Source organism: Pristiophorus japonicus, chromosome 17 (assembly GCF_044704955.1).
Source record: "Pristiophorus japonicus isolate sPriJap1 chromosome 17, sPriJap1.hap1, whole genome shotgun sequence".
In the NCBI taxonomy this organism is placed as follows: Eukaryota; Metazoa; Chordata; class Chondrichthyes; family Pristiophoridae; genus Pristiophorus; species Pristiophorus japonicus.
The window spans coordinates 122851059-122864331 of record NC_091993.1 but is presented as its reverse complement, the minus strand read 5'-3'; the positions used below and the strand labels follow the sequence as shown (position 1 = coordinate 122864331).

The window sequence follows — 13273 nt, the reverse complement described above, 5'->3', positions numbered from 1 at the left end:
CAAGACCTGAGTAAGGACAGGACTGGGGATGGGCTGGAGGGCCAGGGGAAGGGCTTGTCTTCCGAGATTCGCTCCACTGAAGACCTAAGTCCATTAAACATTAATTTCAACTATTGGCCCTGTGTCATGAGACCCAGCGTGAGTGGCAAAAAATAGACTTTTATTTCGAAGCAAACTTGCCTTTTGCTGCCTGGTCAACACTTTGGAAATTTCCAAGACAGTTTGCTCAAAAAGCTCAAATGTCCAGGCAAAGGAATGGACACGAGGGTTCAATGAGAGGTCACCGATCCTCCAGAATTGTGCAGGACACACCAGAAACCAGACATCAATCTCCAGGACACGGGGCACAGGGAGCATTAAACAGAACTGTGTTTATTTCATTCTCTTTAAACTTCATCTATTAGTCATCAAAAGTTAGGAGATCATAGAATCAAAGAACGGTTACGGCACAGAAGGAGGCCATTCAGCCCGTCGAGCCCATGCCAGCTCTCTGCAAGAGCACCTCAGCCAGTCCCACTCACCCACCCTTTCCCCATAGCCCTGCACATTTTTTCCTTCAGGGACTCCTCCAATTCCCTTTTAAAAGCCACAATTGAGTCTGCCTCCACCACCCTCTCAGGCAGCGCATTCCAGATCCTAACCACTCGCTGCGTAAAAAAGTTTTCTCTCATGTCGCCTTTGGTTCTTCTGTCAATCGCCTTAAATCTGTATCCTCTGGTTCTCGACCCTTCCACCAATGGGAACAATTTCTCTCTACTCTGTCCAGACCCCTCATGATTTTGAACACCTCAATCAAATCTCCTCTCAACTTTCTCTGCTCTAAGGAGAACGACCCCAGCTTCTCCAGTCTATCCACGTCACTGAAGTCCCTCATCCCTGGAACCATTCTCGTAAATCTTGTCTGCATACTCTCTAAGGCCTTCACATCCTTCCTAAAGTGCGGTATCCAGAATTGGACACAATACTCCAGGCCGATATTGATAAAAGTTCATCATTACTTCCTTATGGCAGAAAAAAGTGGTGTTTCAGTGCCAGACACAATTAATCCAATCGGGTTACAAGACTCCATTCCTTTTCAATTGGCTTGGGAAGGCCCAGAGGATGGACCAATGGCGGGAGAGTGTAGGCGGGGCAGCCATGTGATGAAGCCTCCAGGAATATGGCCAACCAGAGTTGGCGACTCTACAGATAAACTTCTTCAAACCAAAGCTTGATTTCTGTTCTTTACTTTCAACAATTCTCAAAATGGCTCCACCAAAGTGGTTTTAGGAATACTTCTCACCTTGACGTTATACATGCTCATGATATTCCCACAGTTGTCCATGTACTGCTTCAGGTCACTGTCCTGCAAAGCAAATGGATACAGTGACATCAGGTGATTGGAGATCAGTTCTGCAACACTCATACCCCAACTTTGCCCCATCAAACACTCCCAGGGCAGGTACAGCATGGGGTTAGATACAGAGTAAACGTCCCTCTGCACTGTCCCATCAAACACTCCCAGAGCAGGTACAGCACGGGGTTAGATACAGAGTAAACCTTCCTCTGCACTGTCCCATCAAACACTCCCAGAGCAGGTACAGCACGGGGTTAGATACCGAGTAAAGTTCCCTCTACACTGTCCCATCAAACACTCCCAGGGCAGGTACAGCACGGGGGTAGATACAGAGTAAAGCTCCCTCTACACTGTCCCATCAAACATTCCCAGGACAGATACAGCACGGGGGTAGATACAGAGTAAAGCTCCCTCTACACTGTCCCATCAAACACTCCCAGGGCAGGTACAGCACGGGGTTAGATACCGAGTAAAGTTCCCGCTACACTGTCCCATCAAACACTCCCAGGGCAGGTACAGCACGGGGGTAGATACAGAGTAAAGCTCCCTCTACACTGTCCCATCAAACATTCCCAGGACAGATACAGCACGGGGTTAGATACAGATTAATGTTCCCTCTACACAGTCCCATCAAACACTCCCAGGGCAGGTACAGCACGGGTTAGATAACGCTCCATCTACATGAGCAATTGGGTTAATAGCAGTACTGGTGAAACTCTAGGACAACTGTGCTCTATCTGTACAAGGAGTGTTTGATGGGACAGTGTCGAGGGAGTTTTACTCTGTATCTAACCCCATGCTGTCACTGCCCTGGGAGTGTTTGATGGAACAGTGGGTGCAAAACTAACATGGTATTGAGGACAGAATTACAAAAAACTTATTTTAGAATGAAAGGAACGATTATGAGTGAGTTGGCACAGTTTGTTGTCTTACCAGATACTCGAAGACAAGTGTGAGTGAGCGGTCAGTGTGGATGATGTCATGCAGAGTGACGATGTTGGCATGTTTCAGATTCTTTAGCAGAGAGACTGTGGAGAGAGAACAGGACAATTAATTGGGGCATATCTCCGCACTTATGGGGAACGGTAACACAGTCGTAATGTCTCTGGACCAGAAACCTGGACTAATGATCTAGAGATGTGGGTTCAAATCCCACCACGGCAGTTGGGGGAATTTAAATTCAGTTAATTAAATAAATCTGGAATTAAAAAAACTAGTATCTGGTGACCATGAGGTTGTTGTTAAAAATCCAATTGGTTTGCTAATGCCCTTCAGGGAAGGAAATCTGCCATTCTTACCTGGTCTGGTCTATATGTCACACTCACAGCAAAGTTGCTGACTCTTAACTGTCATCTGAAATGACCCAGCAAGACACTCGAGGGCAATTAGGATTGGGCAATAAATGCTGGCCTTGCTGGCGACGCCCACATCCTGTGAATGAATTTTTTTTACTTCAGTGTGTGCCCAGTTACACACACCTCCTGTCAGTGTAGAATAGTCAGTCTCTCTATAACCAGTTCTGTGCCACACTAACACACATTCTCTCACAACGATCTGATTTCTTTCTGTCGCTCACACATGATCTGTCCATCTCTCGCACCCTCTCATGCACACTCTGTCCTTCTGACATATTCTCGGTCGGCCTCATACTCTCTCACACACAACACACTCCCCTCCTCTCACACATTGCCCCTCTCACACACGCTGGGGGTCATTTTTGCCCACCCGTTATAAACCCGCCAGAATTTCATTGACCGCCTATTTATCCACACTGATTTTCTCTCATGTTCCATCTCTCCCAGAGGCAAACACACTCTCTCTCTCTCTCATACTCTCACACTCTCTCTCTCTCATACTCTCACACTCTCTCACTCATACTCTCATACTCTCTCTCTCCCAGTGCCTCACCCAGTCTCTCTCTCTCTCTCATACTCTCACACTCCCTCTCTCATACTCTCACACTCTCTCTCTCATACTTTCACACTCTCCCTCTCTCATACTCTCACACTCTCTCTCTCATACTTTCACACTCTCCCTCTCTCATACTCTCACACTCTCTCTCTCATACTCTCACTCTCTCTCTCATACTCTCACACTCTCCCTCTCTCATACTCTCATTCTCTCTTTCATACTCTCAGACTCTCTCTCTTCCAGTGTCTCACCCAGTCTCTCTCTCTCTCATACTCTCACACACACATTCTCTCTCACCGTGACTCTCACAGCCTGTTTGTCTCACACTATCTGGGCTGGGGTTTGATACGGCCTCTGTTCATGCCCCAGAGGGACGTTTATTGGTCTGGAAATGGTACGACCAGCTTCCAGGGCCTCGCCGAGACATTTGGTGCCGGTTTTCCGATGGCGCTGAGCAGTAGCACCCGGGAGCACCGTGCCGGTGTGCAACGCCCCCGGTTTCAACCGCGATGTGAAATTTGGTTGGAGCAGCACTCATAGCACCTCTTAGTGGGACCGCTAGGGAAAGTGGGCAGTCCGAGCTGTCCCGGCAGCAGTGAGGGAAGGAACAACTGCATGAGGTAAGTGTGATTGGTCTGTATTTTTGCGATTTACTTTATGTGGGGTCAGTAAATATTGTGAATGTTTTTTTGTGTTTTGCGCCCGAGATCCCTTTAGCTCGGGATTTTCAGTTGCTTAGCCGGCCTAGCGCCCTAAGAGAGGTGTGGAACGCCTCCCATAGCGCTCCGCCCCACTCTTGGGGCCCAGCGGATGAATTTTTGGATGCCGTCGCAAACCATTTCCCGGCTAAATTTACCGCCCCGCCGCCATTATCTTCCGGAGAAGCCTCCAGTCGAAAATCCAGCCTCGTCCACCATCTTTTTTCCCTTTCACACTCTCTGTCTCCCTCACACTCTCTGCCTTTCTACCTCTCCCCCACCGCCACCCGTCTCGCACACTCGCTGTCACTCTCTCACACTCGCTGTCACTCTCTCACACTCGCTGTCACTCTCTCACACTCGCTGTCACTCTCTCACACTCGCTGTCACTCTCTCACACTCGCTGTCACTCTCTCACACTTGCTGCCACTCTCTCACACTCTCTCTCTCTGTCTCCCTCACACTCTCCGCCTTTTTCCCCCCTCCCCCACCGCCGCCCGTCTCTCACACTCACTGTCATTCTCTCACACTCTCTCTCTCTCTGTCACTCTCTCACACTCTCTCTCTCTCTGTCACTCTCTCACACTCTCTGTCTCTCGGTCTCCCACAATAAATACAGGGATAAACAGCAGCACCCAGCAGTGATGTAATGCCTGAATGTAACCCCAGACATTCAGTCGGTGGTGGGGTGCTACTTTGAAAATAATCAAAAATTAAAGAATTGCATTAGACTTCGTTGCCCCAAATGTCTTCATTGAATGCCGAGCTTCCCGTTCTAAGCAAGCCTATTGCACATGCGCAGACCATAATTGGGCATCAACCTTGGGGAGAGAGAGAGGAAAGAAGGTGTGAGTGCTTTGTCCTGCTGTTTTGAGCTTCTTGCAATGCTACAATTTAATTATGAGGGCGATATTGACAATGCCATACCTCATGCAAGGCTTCTGCATGATGGTGCCACAGAGGAGAAAATTGATTAGACATCATCGCATGAGGTACCTCGGAGCACGCATGAGGCCTTACCCACGTCGGGTATATCGAGATAGGAGTTCATACCTGCACCTGAGTGATGCAGACTGTGTGAGAAGATTGCGATTCCACAAAGAAGTTGTAACCGAGATCTGTGCGTTATAAAAACAGGCCTGCAAAGTAGAGGCATCAGGTGGACTGCTTTGTCAGTTGAAGTAAAGGTTAGAGCTGCATTTTCATTTTATGCATTTGGATCATTCCAGGCCACAACTGGGGGTGTGTGAGCCATTTCTAAACATGCAACACATCTCTGCATTCGGCAGGTGACTGCTGCACTATATGCCCGGAGGAATGACGACATAAAGTTCCCCATGACCATCCATAGAAACATAGAAAATAGGTGCAGGATTAGGCCATTCGGCCCTTCAAGCCTGCACCGCCATTCAATGAGTTCATGGCTGAACATGCAACTTCAGTACCCTCTTCCTGCTTTCTCGCCATACCCCTTGATCCCCCGAGTAGTAAGGACTTCATCTAACTCCCTTTTGAATATATTTAGTGAATTGGCCTCAACTACTTCCTGTGGTAGAGAATTCCACAGGTTCACCACTCTCTGGGTGAAGAAGTTTCTCCTCATCTCGGTCCTTATCCTTAGACTATGACCCCTGGTTCTGGACTTCCCCAACATTGGGAACATTCTTCCTGCACCTAACCTGTCTAAACCCGTCAGAATTTTAAACGTTTCTATGAGGTCCCCTCTCATTCTTCTGAACTCCAGTGAATACAAGCCCAGTTGATCCAGTCTTTCTTGATAGTTCAGTCCCACCATCCCGGGAATCAGTCTGGTGAATCTTCGCTGCACTCCCTCAATAGCAAGAATGTCCTTCCTCAAGTTAGGAGACCAAAACTGTACACAATACTCCAGGTGTGGCCTCACCAAGGCCCTGTACAACTGTAGCAACACCTTCCTGCCCCTGTACTCAAATCCCCTCGCTATGAAGGCCAACATGCCATTTGCTTTCTTAACCGCCTGCTGTACCTGCATGCCAACCTTCAATGACTGATGTACCATGACACCCAGGTCTCGTTGCACCTCCCCTTTTCCTAATCTGTCACCATTCAGATAATAGTCTGTCTCTCTGTTTTTACCACCAAAGTGGATAACCTCACATTTATCCACATTATACTTCATCTGCCATGCATTTGCCCACTCACCTAACCTATCCAAGTCACTCTGCAGCCTCATAGCATCCTCCTCGCAGCTCACACTGCCACCCAACTTAGTGTCATCCGCAAATTTGGAGATACTACATTTAATCCCCTCGTCTAAATCATTAATGTACAATGTAAACAGCTGGGGCCCCAGCACAGAACCTTGCAGTACCCCACTAGTCACTGCCTGCCATTCTGAAAAGTACCCATTTACTCCTACTCTTTGCTTCCTGTCTGACAACCAGTTCTCAATCCACGTCAGCACACTACCCCCAATCCCATGTGCTTTAACTTTGCACATTAATCTCTTGTGTGGGACCTTGTCGAAAGCCTTCTGAAAGTCCAAATATACCACATCAACTGGTTCTCCCTTGTCCACTTTACTGGAAACATCCTCAAAAAATTCCAGAAGATTTGTCAAGCATGATTTCCCTTTCACAAATCCATGCTGACTTGGACCTATCATGTCACCTCTTTCCAAATGCGCTGCTATGACATCCTTAATAATTGATTCCATCATTTTACCCACTACCGATGTCAGGCTGACCGGTCTGTCATTCCCTGTTTTCTCTCCCTCCTTTTTTAAAAAGTGGGGTTACATTGGCTACCCTCCACTCCATAGGAACTGATCCAGAGTCAATGGAATGTTGGAAAATGACTGTTAATGCATCCGCTATTTCCAAGGCCACCTCCTTAAGTACTCTGGGGTGCAGTCCATCAGGCCCTGGGGATTTATCGGCCTTCAATCCCATCAATTTCCCCAACACAATTTCCCGACTAATAAAGATTTCCCTCAGTTCCTCCTCCTTACTAGACCCTCTGACCCCTTTTATATCCGGAAGGTTGTTTGTGTCCTCCTTAGTGAATACCGAACCAAAGTACTTGTTCAATTGGTCTGCCATTTCTTTGTTCCCTGTTATGACTTCCCCTGATTCTGACTGCAGGGGACCTATGTTTGTCTTTACTAACCTTTTTTTCTTTACATATCTATAGAAACTTTTGCAATCCGCCTTAATGTTCCCTGCAAGCTTCTTCTCGTACTCCATTTTCCCTGCCCTAATCAAACCCTTTGTCCTCCTCTGCTGAGTTCTAAATTTCTCCCAGTCCCCGGGTTCGCTGCTATTTCTAGCCAATTTGTATGCCACTTCCTTGGCTTTAATACTATCCCTGATTTCCCTTGATAGCCACGGTTGAGCCACCTTCCCTTTTTTATTTTTACGCCAGACAGGAATGTACAATTGTTGTAGTTCATCCATGCGGTCTCTAAATGTCTGCCATTGCCCATCCACAGTCAACCCCTTAAGTATCATTCGCCAATCTATCCTAGCCAATTCACGCCTCATACCTTCAAAGTTAGCCTTCTTTAAGTTCTGGACCATGGTCTCTGAATTAACTGTTTCATTCTCCATCCTAATGCAGAATTCCACCATATTATGGTCACTCTTCCCCAAGGGGCCTCGCACAATGAGATTGCTAATTAATCCTCTCTCATTACACAACACCCAGTCTAAGATGGCCTCCCCCCTAGTTGGTTCCTCGACATATTGGTCTAGAAAACCATCCCTTATGCACTCCAGGAAATCCTCCTCCACCATATTGCTTCCAGTTTGGCTAGCCCAATCTATGTGCATATTAAAGTCACCCATTATAACTGCTGCACCTTTATTGCATGCACCCCTAATTTCCTGTTTGATGCCCTCCCCCTACTGTTTGGAGGTCTGTACACAACTCCCACTAACGTTGTTTGCCCTTTGGTGTTCTGCAGCTCTACCCATATAGATTCCACATCATCCAAGCTAATGTCTTTCCTAACTATTGCATTAATCTCCTCTTTAACCTTTTCCTTTTATTATATCCTTCCTGAATGTTGAATACCCCTGGATGTTGAGTTCCCAGCCCTGATCATCCTGGAGCCACATCTCCGTAATCCCAATCACATCATATTTGTTAACATCTATTTACACAGTTAATTCATCCACCTTATTGTGGATACTCCTTGCATGAAGACACAAAGCCTTCAGGCTTGTTTTTTTAACACCCTTTGTCCTTTTAGAATTTTTCTGTACAGTGGCCCTTTTTGTTCTTTGCCTTGGGTTTCTCTGCCATCCACTTCTCCTCATCTCCTTTCTGTCTCCTGCCCTTGCCTCCCTTTTGTTTCCCTCTGTCTCCCTGCATTGGTTCCCATCCCCCTGCCATATTAGTTTAACTCCTCCCCAACAGCACTAGCAAACACTCCCCCTAGGACATTGGTTCCGGTCCTGCCCAGGTGCAGACCGTCCAGTTTGTACTAGTCCCACCTCCCCCAGAACCGGTTCCAATGCCCCAGGAATTTGAATCCCTCCCTGCTGCACCACTGCTCAAGCCACGTATTCATCTGAGCTATCCTGCGATTCCTACTCTGACTAGCACGTGGCACTGGTAGCAATCCCGAGATTACTACTTTTGAGGTCCTACTTTTTAATTTAGCTCCTTAAATTCGTTTCGTAGGACTTCATCCCTTTTTTTACCTATGTCGTTGGTACCAATGTGCACCACGACAACTGGCTGTTCTCCCTCCCTTTTTAGAATGTCCTGCAGCCGCTCCGAGACATCCTTGACCCTTGCACCAGGGAGGCAATATACCATCCTGGAGTCTCGGTTGCGGCCGCAGAAACGCCTATCTAGTCCCCTCACCATTGAATCCCCTATCACTATCGCTCTCCCACTCTTTTTCCTGCCCTCCTGTGCAACAGAGCCAGCCACAGTGCCATGAACTTGGCTGCTGCTGCCTTCCCCTGATGAGACATCCCCCCCAACAGCACTCAAAGCGGTGTATCTGTTTTGCAGGGGGATGACCACAGGGGACCCCTGCACTACCTTCCTTGCACTACTCTTCCTGCTGGTCTTCCATTCCCTGTCTGGCTGTGGACCCTTCTCCTGCGGTAAGACCAACTCGCTACACGTGCTACTCACGTCATTCTCAGCATCGTGGATGCTCCAGAGTGAATCCACCCTCAGCTCCAATTCTGCAACGCGGTCCGTCAGGAGCTGGAGGCGGATACACTTCCCGCACACGTAGTCGTCAGGGACACCAGAAGTGTCCCTGAGTTCCCACATGGTACAGGAGGAGCATAACACCCGACCGAGCTCTCCTGCCATGACTTAATCCTTAGATACACTTAAATTGGCAACAACAATGTTAAAAGTTACTGACTGATATAAAAAAGAAAAAGAAAAGCTACTCACCAATCACCAGCCAATCACTTACCCCCTAGGCTGTGACGTCACCTTTCTGTTTCTTTCTACTTCTTTTTTGCCTTCTCCCTGTAGCCTCACAAGTCATGCCTTTTATAGGCCTCCGACCCCGGACTCACGCCTCAGCGACCACGAACTCCCGCTGCCTCTCGCGGCCTTTTATAGGCCTCTGCTGATCCCCGGACTCACACCTCAGCGACCACGAACTCTCGCTGCCTCTCGCGGCCTTTTATCGGCCTCTGCTGATCCCCGGACTCACGCCTCAGCGACCACCAGGCAATGCGTGACAGGGCTGTGGGCTTCTCCAGGATTGCTGGCTTCCCCAAGGTACAGGGCTGCATTGATTGTACCCACATCACCTTGCGAGCACCTTTGGAGGATTCCGAGATGTACAGAAACAGAAAAGGCTTCCACTCCATGAATGTGCAGCTCGTCTGTGACGACATGCATCGCATCATGGCAGTTGATGCGAGATACCCTGGCAGCAACCATGATGCATTCATCCTACGCGACAGCGTTCTATCTGCCATGTTTCAGCAGCAGCCAGAAGGGCAGAGCTGGCTGCTGGGAGACAAAGGGTACGGCCTCACCACTTGGCTCATGACGCCCCTATAAGTAACCCGGACAGAAGCTGACCGAGAGTACAACATGTCGCACATTGCGACACGCAGCATAAGAGAGAGGATCCTTGACATCTTGAAGCAGTGTTTCCGATGCCGGGACCATTCCGGAGGCTACTTGCAATACTCCCCTGAGAATGTCGGTCAGTTCACTGTTGTGTGCTGCATGCTGCATAACTTAGCCATCATGAGGCAGCAGCAGCTGGTAGTGGAAGACCCACCTGAGGTGAGAGTGGCTGATGATGATAATGATGATGATGATGATGATGATGATGAAGATGCAGATGACGAGGAGGAGGAGGACGAGGAGGAGGATGAGGAAGCCATGTAACTACTACCTGAACCTGGAGCACGACGGCAGAGGAGGGCGGGCCGTCGTGCCCCTTTAACGATTGCTCGAGCCTTGCGCCAGCAGTTCATCTGTGAACGCTTTGCTGCCTGAAGGCTCAGCGGCAACTATTCCACAGGGACCATGTTTATTGTTTGGACCTGTTCCGTAATGTTGTTTGGGTTAATGGAACAAATGATAGAAATGATTTAGTTATAACTTAAAATATATTTTATTCAAAACTTTAACACTTGTTTGTACTTAACTTAACTTTAATAAAAATATTCTTGTATCAGTGAAAAACTTTTAAACTTGTAAATTTACATCACTTACAATAAACTTTTAATTTGAGAACAGTTACAACAGTAACAACAATAATAACAACAACAGCAACAAAGAAAGGCTGCACCCATCTCTCCTCCACCTTATTCTAAGACACCCGCTGTGCTTGGTCTTGGTGACTCCACCCCTGCCCGCAGGCGGTGGGGCAGCATTTTTCGGATTGGTACCAAGCTTATTCTTTCGAACATCTCGAGTAATGTGCACTTCTTGATGGGGGGGACGCGGTAGGGGGCGGTAATGTGGAAGGCCCGGCTTGGGGTTCTTCAGAGGCTGGTGTGGGGATTGGAGTGGGAGTGGCTATTGATTCCATCAATGGCCGAGAGGTCTGGGTGTGTTTGCAGCAGCTAACTCCGACATTCCCTCCCTCATGTTCACCAACAGTGTGTCCATTACCTCCAACAATCCCTCCCTCATGTTTACCAACAGTGTGTCCACTACCCCCAACAATCCCTCCCTCATGTTCACCGACAGTGTGTCACCTACCTCCAACAATCCCTCCCTCACATTCACCGACAGTGTTTCAACTACCTCCAACAATCCCTTCCTCATGTTCACCAACAGTGTGTCCATTACCTCCAACAATCCCTCCCTCATGTTCACCAACAGTGTGTCACCTACCTCCAACAATCCCTTCCTCATGTTCACCAACAGTGTGTCCATTACCTCCAACAATTCCTTCCTCATGTTCACCAACAGTGTGTCACCTACCTCCAACAATCCCTCCCTCATGTTCACCGACAGTGTGTCACCTACCTCCAACAATCCCTTCCTCATGTTCACCGACAGTGTGTCACCTACCTCCAACAATCCCTTCATCATGTTCACCGACAGTGTGTCCATTACCTCCAACAATCCCTTCCTCATGTTCACCGACAGTGTGTCACCTACCTCCAACAATCCCTCCCTCATGTTCACCGACAGTGTGTCCATTACCTCCAACAATCCCTTCCTCATGTTCACCGACAGTGTGTCACCTACCTCCAACAATCCCTCCCTCATGTTCACCAACAGTGTGTCCATTACCTCCAACAATCCCTTCCTTATGTTCACCGACAGTGTGTCACCTACCTCCAACAATCCCTCCCTCATGTTCACCGACAGTGTGTCCATTACCTCCAACAATCCCTTCCTCATGTTCACCAACAGTGTGTCCATTACCTCCAACAATCCCTCCCTCATGTTCACCGACAGTGTGTCACCTACCTCCAACAATCCCTTCCTCATGTTCACCAACAGTGTTTCAACTACCTCCAACAATCCCTCCCTCATGTTCACCGACAGTGTGTCACCTACCTCCAACAATCCCTCCCTCATGTTCACCGACAGTGTTTCAACTACCTCCAACAATCCCTCCCTCATGTTCACCGACAGTGTGTCACCTACCTCCAACAATCCTTCCCTCATGTTCACCAACAGCGTGTCCATTACATCCAACAATCCCTCCCTCATGTTCACCAACAGTGTGTCACCTACCTCCAACAATCCCTTCCTCATGTTCACCGACAGTGTGTCACCTACCTCCAACAATCCTTCCCTCATGTTCACCAACAGTGTGTCCATTACATCCAACAATCCCTCCCTCATGTTCACCAACAGTGTGTCACCTACCTCCAACAATCCCTTCCTCATGTTCACCGACAGTGTGTCACCTACCTCCAACAATCCCTCCCTCATGTTCACTGACAGTGTGTCCATTACCTCCAACAATCCCTTCCTCATGTTCACCGACAGTGTTTCAACTACCTCCAACAATCCCTCCCTCATGTTCACCGACAGTGTGTCCATTACCTCCAACAATCCCTCCCTCATGTTCACCGACAGTGTGTCCATTACCTCCAATAATCCCTCCCTCATGTTCACCAACAGTGTTTCAACTACCTCCAACAATCCCTCCCTCATGTTCACCAACAGTGTGTCCATTACCTCCAACAATCCCTCCCTCATGTTCACCAACAGTGTGTCACCTACCTCCAACAATCCCTCCCTCATGTTCACCAACAGTGTGTCCATTACCTCCAACAATCCCTTCCTCATGTTCACCGACAGTGTGTCCATTACCTCCAACAATCCCTCCCTCATGTTCACCGACAGTGTGTCACCTACCTCCAACAATCCCTTCCTCATGTTCACCAACAGTGTGTCACCTACCTCCAACAATCCCTCCCTCATGTTCACCGACAGTGTTTCAACTACCTCCAACAATCCCTCCCTCATGTTCACCGACAGTGTGTCCATTACCTCCAACAATCCCTCCCTCATGTTCACCGACAGTGTGTCCATTACCTGCAACAATCCCTCCCTCGTGTTCACCGACAGTGTGTCCATTACCTCCAACAATCCCTCCCTCATGTTCACCGACAGTGTGTCCATTACCTCCAACAATCCCTCCCTCATGTTCACCGACAGTGTGTCACCTACCTCCAACAATCCCTTCCTCATGTTCACCAACAGTGTGTCACCTACCTCCAACAATCCCTCCCTCATGTTCACCGACTGTGTCACCTACCTCCAACAATCCCTCCCTCATGTTCACCGACAGTGTGTCCACTACCTCCAACAATCCCTCCCTCATGTTCACCGACAGTGTGTCCATTACCTCCAACAATCCCTCCCTCATGTTCACCGA

The 13273-nt window shown here is 48.4% G+C and overlaps 1 protein-coding gene across 1 annotated transcript in view; it reads right to left on the bottom strand.

Moving 5' to 3' along the window:
• LOC139228306 (cyclin-dependent kinase 18-like) overlaps positions 1–13273 on the bottom strand; it is a 135779-nt gene that overhangs the window by 34813 nt on the left and 87693 nt on the right. The window contains exons 7-8 of the mRNA XM_070859486.1: positions 2270–2364; positions 1283–1345 (exon numbers count right to left, since the gene is read on the bottom strand). Of these exons, the coding sequence (XP_070715587.1) occupies positions 1283–1345; positions 2270–2364 (158 nt within the window). The remainder of the gene's footprint in view (positions 1–1282; positions 1346–2269; positions 2365–13273) is intronic.